At 41.2% G+C, this 13752-nt stretch overlaps 1 protein-coding gene across 1 annotated transcript; it reads right to left on the bottom strand.

The window, feature by feature from the left end:
• Positions 1–273: 273 nt before the first annotated feature.
• On the bottom strand, positions 274–7216 carry LOC117727691 (ankyrin repeat and SOCS box protein 2-like). Its single transcript, XM_034528117.1, has 8 exons — positions 6840–7216; positions 5341–5510; positions 4716–4871; positions 4025–4270; positions 3014–3185; positions 1857–2427; positions 1499–1652; positions 274–481 (listed from the first exon to the last, which is right to left on the bottom strand). The coding sequence occupies exons 1-8, from the start codon at positions 7214–7216 to the stop codon at positions 342–344; spliced, it is 1986 nt and encodes a 661-aa protein (XP_034384008.1). The 3' UTR covers positions 274–341.
• Positions 7217–13752: the final 6536 nt, after the last annotated feature.

A 13752-nucleotide genomic window follows, 5' to 3' on the forward strand; every position in this document is an offset into this window, starting at 1 on the left:
GTGATTTTAGTATTAATATGACTTCTATAGCAGAGAAACATGAGAACAATGATACTGCAGGAACATCATTTTCAACCAGCTTATCATCTAGGAGAAACTTACAAACACCAGGAATCTGTTGGAAAAGCCTGGATTTGCTCATTCAATTCAATTCAGTTTATTTTGTATAGCCCAATATCACTCATGACAAAAGAAGAACAGAATACTAGTTAAAAGATAAGTAAGAAACAAGGTGGATTCAGTCAATGTATGCTGGCTGCCCAAGTAATAAATACTAATAAATAATAGCAATACCCTCCTTTTAGTAAACCAGATGAAGTGTAAACACATCAAATGTCCTTTCAGAAGTCCTCCATAGATCCTTCCTGGTGCTGCAGGAAGCGGATCAGACCACCAGGCAGCGGCAACTTCTTCAACCGGCGGCGTCCAACCAGTTGCAGAACCTGCAGCCTGCAGAGCTGCAGCAGTGGGCGCGGAGGGGCTGAAAAACCACAAACTGGTGACATTACTGGAAACTATGAGACAAACTGGTGACATCACTGGAAAATATGAAACAAACTGGTGACATCACTGGAAACTACGAGACGAACTGGTGATATCTCTGGAAACTACGAGACGAACTGCTGACATCGCTGAAAACTACGAGACAAACTGGTGACATCACTGGAAACTATGAGACAAACTGGTGACATCATTGGATACTATGAGACGAACTGGTGATATCTCTGGAAACTACGAGACGAACTGGTGATATCTCTGGAAACTACGAGACGAACTGCTGACATCGCTGAAAACTACGAGACAAAATGGTGACATCACTGGTAACTATGAGACAAACTGGTGACATCATTGGATACTATGAGACAAACTGGTGACATCACTGGAAACTATGAGACAAACTGGTAAAATCACTGGAAACTACGAGACAAACTGGTGACATCACTGGAAACTATGAGACAAACTGGTGACATCACTGGAAACTATGAGACAAACTGGTGACATCACTGGAAACTATGAGACAAACTGGTGACATCACTGGAAACTGAGACAAACTGGTGACATCACTGGAAACTACGAGACAAACTGGTGACATGACTGGAAACTATGAGACAAACTGGTAAAATCACTGGAAACTATGAGACAAACTGGTAAAATCACTGGAAACTACGAGACAAACTGGTGATATCACTGGAAACTACGAGACAAACTGGTGACATGACTGGAAACTATGAGACAAACTGGTAAAATCACTGGAAACTATGAGACAAACTGGTAAAATCACTGGAAACTACGAGACAAACTGGTGACAGCAATGGAAACTATGAGACAAACTGGTGACATCACTGGAAACTGAGACAAAGTGGTAAAATCACTGGAAACTACGAGACAAACTGGTGATATCACTGGAAACTATGAGACAAACACCATAACACTTTTTCATAACATGTTTATTGGGGGACCATCTAATAGGTCAATTGTTTATTAGTTAATGATCCACCTGCTTTGTCCTTTATGACGCTCCAGCCAGTGTAACTGTCCAGGTGTTCCATCATTCTGGAGCAGAGAGTCACATGTCCAACGTAGTCCAACAGGACGTCAATGATCGGCCCCGCCCATCGACAGATACTAGGTGCTGAAATCATCTCACAGAACTGTAAATGAATCACACGACTGTCAATCAATCAAATAAGTGTCAATTAATCACAGGACTGTCAATCAATTGCAGAACTGTCAGTCAATCACTGAAATCACAACTTTTGAATCCCTGTAGTAAATAAAGTTCAAACAGTGTTGACTTTTCCTTTAACTCCGTTGTGTAGTTCTATATTTAAATGTTTCAAACAGATTTGGGTCACCTGAACGCCGCCCTTTTGCTGGGTAACTCGGTCAGTTTCGTGGAGGTCCCTCTCTGACAGCGTGGTTTTGATTGGTGGATGTGGTCCGTTACCATTGACACAGTTGAAGCATGACAGGGCGTGACCTCCGTGGTCCAGCAGGTACTTGAACATAGGCAGGTACTTCATGGAGAACAGGTAGACGGCGGGGAAAGTGGTGGGGTGTGTAGGGATGGAGGCGTTGATGTCAGCTCCGTGCTCCACCAGCAGAGTGACGGTCTGGATGCAGCCCTGTCTCGCCGCCACCAACAGCGGCCTGAACACATCAAGGTTTGGGTCGGCACCAGCCTCCAGCAACATGTGCACTGCGTTGATGTTGTTGTTGATGACGGAGAAGTAGAGTGCCGTGCTGCGGCGGTCCTGGTACAGCCTCAATCGTTCTTCTGACAGCTGAGCATTGACATCGAAGCCCGCTTTGATCAGAACCTCCAGGACGTCTTCACGGTTACGCTCAGTGGCCAGGTGGAGCGGGCTAATGCCAGTCTGCCGGACTCTGGACTTACTGGTTGGCGAGATCAACTTGGAGACGATGCTGGAAACAGGAGACATTCCAGGAATTAGATTAGACCGACACTGAGCTATTAGAAACAGACGTACATTTCCATTGACGAAACCCGCAGTTTTCTCAAATTGCTGTGAGACTAATCAACACATTAGATTGTTTATTAATTTGCGTTGGTTCAGGGGGCTCACTGAACCCTATAGTGGCTGTAGCCAAAATGCATGTCAATAACAAATAACTAATCATTTATTGTAATGCCTTGCTCTTTAATAATAAATACAAAGGGAAAACTAATTGTGTGATTTTCCGAAACCGAAAGTTCTGGGCTAATTCTGTGGTATGGTAGCCTCCATGGGCACCCATGACAAGAAGGAGTGTTTACTTGCCTCTTTCAGCACTACTGCCTTGAAAAAAGATCTTTTGACACAATCAAAAATATTGCAGACAATAGTTGGTGTGCCTACTATATATGATTTATACAGTACCTACATCGTTTATTCGGATGAGCCTCTGTCTACAACACTGGCTCTGGTCTGGGGAACTTCCTTTCCCTTAATCAACATACTATATTTGATCGGTTCTGTTAAATATGGCAGACAATAGTTGGTGTGCCTACATGTCACTTCCTCTCTGAGCAGCGACATGGAGCGGTAATAACCCGGTCTTTCCACATTTGTTGGCGTCAGCGTTCTGAGAGAGGAGGAGCTCCACAATTTCTTCATGTCCATTTTTAGCAGCTTCATACAGAGCTGTTGCTCCATCAGCAGCCTGAGCATTAATGTCTGCACCTGTAGGGAGACAGGGAAGGGTTCAGGGTTCAGGGACAAGAGTGGGGTCTTCAGGGTTCAGGGCTCTGGATTCCCATTTGGTACAATAGTTATCAAATTGGAAAGTTTATGTCATGGGAAGCAAATATTGTAATATTATATTATTAGTATTATTATTCTGTTAATTTGGTAGGCATCTATTGAACTGTAAGGGGGATCCCTCCTGTGGTGTTCTCTCTGTTTTTCCTTTTCCAATGCGAGGGTCCAAGGACAGAGGGTGTTGTTTGCTGTACAGATTGTGAAGTCCTCTGAGGAAAATTCACGTTTTGTGATATACAATAATTTTTTGTGATGCTGACTTCATGAAGGACACTGCAGGGTGTGTCAACATACTGTTTCCATCACAGGAACAAGTATATTCTGAGGAACTTAGGAACTTTACCTGTGTTTCAACTAGTGGAACTAGGCAATACGTTTAGTTCCTGAAAGATAGTATGATTGTTAGGATCCCTGTCTGCTCCTAGTGTGTGCTCCCCTGTTTTCCCCTCCTGTCTGTTTTGTTATTGTGGGCCATGTGCTGATGTCATGTGCTGATGTTTTGTTTTGTCAGCCTACAGTTTCCACCCCGGTTTCCGCCCACTACCACACCCCTCTCCTTTGGCTCAGCTGGGGCTCCTTCCAGTGAGCACCGCCAGCTGACTTAAGGACCACGGCGTTCCCTGGCGCCTTGTCAGTTCGTCCAGGTCACCAGTCTGGTTCCTTCTCGTGAGTTGGAACACCTATGTATGATTCCTTTGTGTTCTTTATTCTCCACACTACTCCGGTTACAGTCAGCGGGAGAACAATCAGATAAACCATACCGTGTTGGAGGAGGAGGCGCAGGATGGCGAGTTGCCCACTCTGAGCTGCAGTGAACAGTGGTGAGATGCCGTACATGTTGGAGAGCTTGTGTTTGGCTCCAGCCTTGAGCAGCATCTCACAGATCTCCAGGTTGTTTCGACATGCGGCTTCGTGCAGCGCTGTGCAACCCCAAATACAGTGAGTGTTCACCGCCACACCGTAGTTCAACAACACCGCCACCATCGCAGGGATGCTCCTCTCACAGGCTGCAAAGAAAAAACACAAGAGTTTATGAAAGGCAAATATCCTCTCAACTACTACTACTTCTGTTAACAGCAGCTGAGCCCAGATCAGTTCTTCTGGGGTTCACATGAACTCTTTAGACCAAGCTCTCTGATTAGCTGACCGGTTCTGTTAAAATGTGGACTCCTCCAAAATAGTGACGGTCAACAGTGAACCACTGAGACATAACTCAACATATTTGCTCAGGTGTTGGGCTTGAGCATCAGTTGGCACTGTTTTGCCAATGAAGGCAAAAATATAAAATAAAGAGTACTAAAATCAATTACTTTTGTATCCTACGAATACTCGACAAGGGATTTATTATTTTAAGAATAGCATAGCTCCTTTAGTAATGTCAGTGTATTAAACCGGGTGAACTGTGATGTGTTCATGTCAATCGGGGCTGACTTCATTTCCTGTAGGATTCACCTCTGTAAAGAGGAGTCTCTTTGTCAAAGTTCGGGATGTTTGGGTCCACTCCCTTTTCCAGCAGCACCTGAACACATCGCAGCTGGTCTTTGCTGACAGCGACCAGCAGCGCCGACTCACCGCGCTCCGTTCTCTTGTTGATCATCCCAGGCTGAGCTGCCACAGACACAAGAAAGAACTTCTTTGAATTTATGTTGTGATGTAAGATAAGATATTCCTTTATTAGTCCTGCAGTGGGGAAATGTACAGGATTACAGCAACAAACAGGGTAAAGTGCAAGAGACATAGTAAATAATGAATAATAAATAAATAATAAACAGTAAAAAAAACTGTAATATAAACAGTAAAGAATCCAGAAAGACTGAATATTATACAGACAGAATAAATATAATTATTCTGCACAGTGTAATTATGTGTGTCTGTGTGTGTGTGTGTCTGTGTGTGTGTGTGTGTGTGTGTGTGAGTGTGAGTGTGAGTGTGAGTGTGTGTGTGTGCATGTGTGTGTGTGTGTGTGTGTGTGTGTGTGTGTGAGTGTGTGTGTGTGCGTGTGTGAGTGTGAGTGTGAGTGTGTGTGTGTGCATGTGTGTGTGTGCGTGTGTGTGTGTGTGTGTGTGTACATATCTACCTGACAGCAGCACTTGCAGACATGTGTCCTGACCAAACCACGCCGCCTGGTGGATTGCGAGCCAGCCCGGTTCATTCTGCAGCATCAGGTTTGTTCCCAGACGCATCGCCAACGCTTCCACTCTGCTCACATCACCAACACGGATGGCTTTGAACAAAGGCTCCTCCTCCCTGCAGGAAAAATATCCATGAGCCCCCTGTCTCACCTGACCTCCCCACCTCATCCATCAATCCATCCATTCATTCATTCATCAATCCATCATCCCATTAAATCATCAAGCCATCCATCCATCAATCCATCAGTCCATTAACTAATCAATCCATCAATCCATCAACTCATCCATCAATGCACCCATCAATTCATCTTTAAATCCATCCATCAATCCATTTATCCAATCTTCTATCCACCTATCGATGCATCCATTATCTATTGCTTCTGTCCATCCGGGGAGAGGGATCCTCTGTTGCTCTCCTGAAGGTTTCTTCCCTTTTTTCCCTGTAAAAGGTTTTTTTCGGGTTTTTTGGGAGTTTTTCCTGATCCGATGTGAGGTCAAAGATCAGGGATGTTGTATGTTTACAGATTGTAAAGCCCTACAAATTACAAATTATCCTCAGAGGGCTTTACAATCTGTACACATACAATTTATCCATTGTCTTTCGCTTATCCGAGCCAGGTTGCAGGCTTAGGAGGTATTTTGAATGTCTCTCTCGCCAGCAACCAACCCAGCGGCAATTACATTTCATTGACATTTCAAAACCGGCCATGATACTGGACTGGAATAGCAACTGAGGCCGCATGGCTTACACAACAAAATGTCTGACGATGTAAAACTATGAAGATGGCTGAATCAATAATGGCCACCGGTATGTCTGGGTTTGCAAAACTATCTATGCAGGACTCCGATCAACCAGAATGACAATCGAAAGGCAGAAAAATAAAAAGATAATTTAGATGTGATAAAAAAAATATAATAAATCACCAGCAATTGCTAAAAGAAACAAAACTTCTTAAATTTAACCACTGAGTAGAATGCAGGGGGCCCAAATATAAAGGACCGAAATCAATATTTAAAGCCCAAGTGCACTGACGCTTTTCTGCACTGGAAAACAAATTCCACATCCAAGTTCCAACAGTATTCTCCCTGTCATGTAACAATGAGTGGACGTCTACTAAACAGAAGTCTGAATAATTTCATTCTTCTTCTTTTGGGAAAATAAATCTATTACAACTATAATTAAACATTATGTGTCTGTATTGTAATGCTAATTATTAAATAAAAGAAGAAGAACATCATTATGACAGGTAATTAATAATATTGTACAGTATGTCTTCTTTGTTTTAACATTTTCAAACCACAAAGTTAAGCCTTAATGATGTGCTGTACAATGAGCACCAACAGGAAGTCCTTCTCCTCTGGTAAAATACTCAAGTAAGATGTGTTGTAATTGTTCTTATACTCACAATATGTAGAATAATACAAACTATGTGAAACTACATACGGATCCGGAGGATTTGGAGAACTGTAGTGTGCATGTGCAGTGGTCTGGCCTGGAGGTGCATTGTGGAAGCTGTAGTCTGCAGGTGGATTGTGGGAGCTGTAGTCTGCAGGTGGATTGTGGGAGCTGTAGTCTGCAGGTGGATTGTGGGAGCTGTGCCTTGATAGATGAGTGTTTCTTGCTTCAGGGTTCAGGCTGCTTCTGTCAGGTTGGGAAGGAGGTGTGTTGGCAGTACCAGAGGTGATGGTATTGGAGGTGTTGCATGGCGTGTCAGTCAGACTGCGCTCGATGGCGAGCTGCAGCAACTCGTCATCACTCATGTTACTGTAGAGAGAATAATCCTCCAGTGCTTCAAAGTGAGAGATGCTGGCTGCTGCCATGATGGAGCTGTGGAGTCACAGTGGAAAAAATGTCAGTTCTATACAGATAAAACATCAGACAACAGACAGCAGTACTGACTTCATACAAGTCTATAGAGATAAAACATCAGACAACAGACAGCAGTACTAACTTTATAAAAGGTCTATAGAGATACAACCTCAGACAACAGACAACAGTACTGACTTTATAAAAGGTCTATAGAGATACAACCTCAGACAACAGACAACAGTACTGACTTTATAAAAGGTCTATAGAGATACAACCTCAGACAACAGACAGCATCATTGACTATAAAAGGTCTATAGAGATAAAGCATCAGACAACAGACAGCAGTACTGACTTCATACAAGTCTATAGAGATAAAACATCAGACAACAGACAGCAGTACTAACTTTATACAAGTCTATAGAGATAAAACATCAGACAACAGACAACAGTACTAACTTTATAAAAGGTCTATAGAGATACAACCTCAGACAACAGACAACAGTACTGACTTTATAAAAGGTCTATAGAGATACAACCTCAGACAACAGACAGCATCATTGACTATAAAAGGTCTATAGAGATAAAGCATCAGACAACAGACAGCAGTACTGACTTCATACAAGTCTATAGAGATAAAACATCAGACAACAGACAGCAGTACTGACTTCATACAAGTCTATAGAGATAAAACATCAGACAACAGACAGCAGTACTAACTTTATACAAGTCTATAGAGATAAAAGATCAGACAACAGACAACAGCACTGACAGTACAACGTCATCCAATCAGCACCTAAAAGCAGTAAAATGTGAATATTACTGACAGAAAACTACTCACATATTTTTAAGTGCTTTTCTATATTAATCCAGTTATTCCTCTGATTTAATACACGTCCATGTGTTATATGAGCCTGCTCTGCTTTCTGTAATGGAAACTCTACATTTCACTGTGTGTGTTTGTGTGTATGTGTGTGGGAGGGGGGTTGAGGTTTATTTCAAGGACCTGAATTCTGAGCTTGTTGATCAGCTGACTTCTTATGTTCCAAGTTTTTCTGAACCTGCAACAGGTCAATTGAACAAAATAATATGTTTAATGTAAAATATTGACCATGTTGTTTAATACACTGGATCAATACCAGATGTGTCCAGGAATAATCAAAGACCAGAATCCAATTATTAATTTTCTTCCCTGTGATGATCTCTGAGGTTATCTGAGATCTTTCAAAAATGTATCTGCAATCTGAAAATACCAGATCTATCCTGGTTTAGTACAGGTCTGTTCCAGGTTAATACCTGATCTTTTCAGTATTTCATTCAGGAGGGACTTGTTTAGAGTTTAGGAATAACTTATTAAAATTGTATATATTTTAACAGTGCTAAGTCTTTGGCGGTTGGACTTAATCAAGGCAGAATCCCCCTGGAGTCCAGACCCTGGTGGTGGTGGTGAAAAAGAATTTGCTGAAACCCGATGATGAAGGATGAGCAGGACTAACTGCTGAGGTGCCTGGGGTGGAGGTGACTGGGTGGAGGAGGGTTCCATCGGTTTTCCCTTTTTTTTTCTGTGGATCACCTGTGTTGGATTAGTCTCGTCAGCTCCGTTACCTCATGTTTCTTCCACCAATCAGCATTCAGGCTGCCCTTATGTCTACCCACCTTGTGTCTGTATTAATAATGTATTGTGTCTTTTGTCTGGTTGTCGATTCTGTTGTGTTTCCTGTTTGTATCTGTTGTGTTTCCTGTTTGTATCTGTTGTGTTTCCTGTTTGTATCTGCTGTGTTTCCTGTTTGTATCTGTTGTGTTTCCTGTTTGTATCTGATGTTTTTCCTGTTTGTATCTGTTGTGTTTCCTGTTTGTATCTGATGTTTTTCCTGTTTGTATCTGATGTTTTTCCTGTTTGTATCTGCTGTGTTTCCTGTTTGTATCTGATGTTTTTCCTGTTTGTATCTGTTGTGTTTCCTGTTTGTATCTGATGTTTTTCCTGTTTGTATCTGATGTTTTTCCTGTTTGTATCTGCTGTGTTTCCTGTTTGTATCTGTTGTGTTTCCTGTTTGTATCTGCTGTGTTTCCTGTTTGTATCTGCTGTGTTTCCTGTTTGTATCTGTTGTGTTTCCTGTTTGTATCTGTTGTGTTTCCTGTTTGTATCTGCTGTATTTCCTGTTTGTATCTGCTGTATTTCCTGTTTGTATCTGCTGTATTTCCTGTTTGTATCTGTTGTGTTTCCTGTTTGTATCTGTTGTGTTTCCTGTTTGTATCTGCTGTGTTTCCTGTTTGTATCTGCTGTGTTTCCTGTTTGTATCTGTTGTGTTTCCTGTTTGTATCTGCTGTGTTTCCTGTTTGTATCTGCTGTGTTTCCTGTTTGTATCTGTTGTGTTTCCTGTTTGTATCTGTTGTGTTTCCTGTTTGTATCTGTTGTGTTTCCTGTTTGTATCTGCTGTATTTCCTGTTTGTATCTGCTGTATTTCCTGTTTGTATCTGTTGTGTTTCCTGTTTGTATCTGCTGTATTTCCTGTTTGTATCTGTTGTGTTTCCTGTTTGTATCTGTTGTGTTTCCTGTTTGTATCTGTTGTGTTTCCTGTTTGTATCTGCTGTATTTTATGTTTATATCTGATGTTTTTCCTGTTTGTATCTGCTGTGTTTCCTGTTTGTATCTGTTGTGTTTCCTGTTTGTATCTGCTGTATTTCCTGTTTGTATCTGTTGTGTTTCCTGTTTGTATCTGTTGTGTTTCCTGTTTGTATCTGCTGTATTTCCTGTTTGTATCTGTTGTGTTTCCTGTTTGTATCTGCTGTATTTCCTGTTTGTATCTGTTGTGTTTCCTGTTTGTATCTGCTGTATTTCCTGTTTGTATCTGTTGTGTTTCCTGTTTGTATCTGTTGTGTTTCCTGTTTGTATCTGCTGTGTTTCCTGTTTGTATCTGTTGTGTTTCCTGTTTGTATCTGTTGTGTTTCCTGTTTGTATCTGTTGTGTTTCCTGTTTGTATCTGCTGTATTTCCTGTTTGTATCTGTTGTGTTTCCTGTTTGTATCTGTTGTGTTTCCTGTTTGTATCTGCTGTGTTTCCTGTTTGTATCTGCTGTGTTTCCTGTTTGTATCTGTTGTGTTTCCTGTTTGTATCTGTTGTGTTTCCTGTTTGTATCTGCTGTATTTCCTGTTTGTATCTGCTGTATTTCCTGTTTGTATCTGTTGTGTTTCCTGTTTGTATCTGCTGTATTTCCTGTTTGTATCTGTTGTGTTTCCTGTTTGTATCTGTTGTGTTTCCTGTTTGTATCTGCTGTATTTTATGTTTATATCTGATGTTTTTCCTGTTTGTATCTGCTGTGTTTCCTGTTTGTATCTGTTGTGTTTCCTGTTTGTATCTGTTGTGTTTCCTGTTTGTATCTGCTGTATTTTATGTTTATATCTGATGTTTTTCCTGTTTGTATCTGCTGTGTTTCCTGTTTGTATCTGTTGTGTTTACTGTTTGTATCTGCTGTATTTCCTGTTTGTATCTGTTGTGTTTCCTGTTTGTATCTGTTGTGTTTCCTGTTTGTATCTGCTGTATTTCCTGTTTGTATCTGTTGTGTTTCCTGTTTGTATCTGCTGTGTTTCCTGTTTGTATCTGCTGTGTTTCCTGTTTGTATCTGTTGTGTTTCCTGTTTGTATCTGCTGTGTTTCCTGTTTGTATCTGTTGTGTTTCCTGTTTGTATCTGCTGTGTTTCCTGTTTGTATCTGTTGTGTTTCCTGTTTGTATCTGTTGTGTTTCCTGTTTGTATCTGCTGTGTTTCCTGTTTGTATCTGTTGTGTTTCCTGTTTGTATATGCTGTATTTCCTGTTTGTATCTGTTGTGTTTCCTGTTTGTATCTGTTGTGTTTCCTGGTTGTATCTGCTTTATTTCCTGTTTGTATCTGTTGTGTTTCCTGTTTGTATCTGTTGTGTTTCCTGTTTGTATCTGTTGTGTTTCCTGTTTGTATCTGTTGTGTTTCCTTTGTGGGTACTTAGTGGTTACGGGACGACCCCTCATCCCTATGAGCCACAGCCGACCCAAAGTAAGAGTAAGGCTGGATTAAAGAGCCACTCGTTTCTGTTTGACTAGTAAAACTATCTGTTCAACTGGTGCTGACAAAGATCGAGCTTGTGGAGAAAATAGTTGTCTGACATCAAGGATATGGAATAAATTAGTATGACTGAATCTTTGTGCTGTAACATGAAATAATTGGTTTGCTGTCAGAATGTCTCCATATTTTGTTTGTGATGTTCTACTGAACATAATCTGAAGATGATCTGAAGGAAACCCATAGTAAATTATGTGACATGTTAAATAGATTTGTATTCTACACTTCCAGTTATATAAAAGACACAGTGACACGGGTAAAATGTCATTGTCAGCATTTAGATAAATATTAAAACATCATCTTCAAAAGAAGAGCTGTTGGGAAATGTGAGGTTTTTTTATTTAAAATCAGGTCAATGTGGTATGAAACCAGAATGACCAGTTCAACTCAATTCAATTCAATTCAGTTTATTTTGTATAGCCAAATATCACAAATTTGCCTCAGAGGGCTTTACAACCTGTACACAGAAGAACTGCCAGAGAAATGACCACCGGACACAGAAAGCCTTGGAAAATATAAGCCACGAAAGTCTTACGTTTAGGAGTGATTTTATCTTTAACAGTTGTTTCAGGTTTTAAGACCCAAGCTAATCTAACAAGCTAAGAAGCTTGCTAGCTACCTTTTCATTGAACAAAGTGTTACCGATTAGCTCATTGGCTACACCTACTTGCTATGCGAGCAGTTCGATGACATCACGCATCACTTTGTGTCGCAACCTGCTCATAAAAGGGGTGATGTCATAGTGCAGGAAGCACAGGAGTCTCATCGGTAGTGGTAGAGTGCAGATCAGCTTGAGTCTCTTGACTCCGACCAGACATCTGCTCTCCAACCTGCAGAGCTGCATCAGAGGGTGAGGAGGAACTGAAAACCCAGAGGACCAGTTAGAGGGTCTGAACCGACCTGGGCTCTCTGGGTTAGGGTTAGGGCTAGAAAACAGTAGTTGTTTACTTTTTGTAGATGTTGTTTACTTTGTGCAGATGTTGTTGACTGTTTGCAGATGTTGACTGTTTGTAGGTGGACGGCATAGTTCAGGTGTCTGGGGGGGTTAGGATGTTTCCTTCTGGGGTGTGATACAAAGGGAACAGCAGGGGCAGGATGGGCTGGGGATGAGGATGAAGATGTGCACTCATCAGAGTCTGAAGGTGTTGGTGAGGAAGGCTTCTGCTCCTGTTCACCTCAGACGGCACCATGTTGGATCTATCGGTTGGAAAAAGAAACAGCTGTTCAGAAAAGGTCCAATCAGTTTGCTTCAGACTGCAGTCAGAATAAGTGGTTCCCATTAAATCCCAGTAACAGGGATAAATAAGTGGTTCCCATTAAATCCCAGTAACAGGGATAAATAAGTGGTTCCCATTAAATCCCAGTAACAGGGATAAATAAGTGGTTCCCATTAAATCCCAGTAACAGGGATAAATAAGTGCTCTGCTTGGAAACGGCAGCTGGTTATTTTTAATGTGGCTCAACCTGCTGGTAAATGTGAGCTTGGTGAATGGAAGTTATGGAGGTCAGTGGTGTTTCTTTCTCGGTCCTCAAGCCAAAGTATTCAAACTCCCTGAGAGCTGCTGGTCAGCTGAAAAGAGCTATAAATATATGCTATAAATCACAGAAGCAACTGGACAGACATATTAACTACCAATAATATGTATGAGCCTGTACTTTATATTATAAAGAGGTACATTTTACTTTGAACCTTTCATTGTTTGACCTGTGACTTTAGGAGATCCTTCTCCATAAATCCACCTAAAACTTAACTTCAAAACATTATTTAAGATATTAGAATAGAATAAACACAAAAGTACATCAAATAATGTCAAAATAAAAAACACAATGTTACACAAAAAAGTCCTAACATTGGAATACATAAGTCAACACAACGAAATTCCATAATAAAGGAACAGAAACATAGCTTTACATTTTATTTGCTTTTATCCACAGAGACTTACAATCATACACCGTAGAACAGCTACGGGTTAAGAGCCTTGCTCAAGGACACATCGACTAGGGCTACAAGCCGGGGATCGAACCACCGATCCTCTGGTTGAAAGACAGACCTGCTAGCCACTGACCCACAGTCGCCCATCTTGTTGTACCATATGTTCTATATTGACACAGCCTGAGGAACAGTGAGTGACCAGCACACACACACACGCACACGTACACACATGCACACACACACACACACATATGCAAACACAAACTAATCCTTTATTGTGTACTCTTTTAACTTGTTTGCTGTAGTTATTTACTCTGATATATTATTATTGTTATCTATCTATATGAATTGTATATGTGTATGTTGTTGTCTCTTAATGCTTTGGCAATACTGGCAATACAGAGAGAGAGAGAGATACAGAGAGACATAGAGAGAGAGAGAGAGAGAGAGAGAGAGCAAGAGAGAGAGAGAGAGACACGGGGGAGAGAGAGACAGAGAGAGAGAGACATACACAGAGAGACATAGAG

Source organism: Cyclopterus lumpus, chromosome 24 (genome assembly GCF_009769545.1).
Source record: "Cyclopterus lumpus isolate fCycLum1 chromosome 24, fCycLum1.pri, whole genome shotgun sequence".
Lineage (NCBI taxonomy): Eukaryota > Metazoa > Chordata > Actinopteri > Perciformes > Cyclopteridae > Cyclopterus > Cyclopterus lumpus.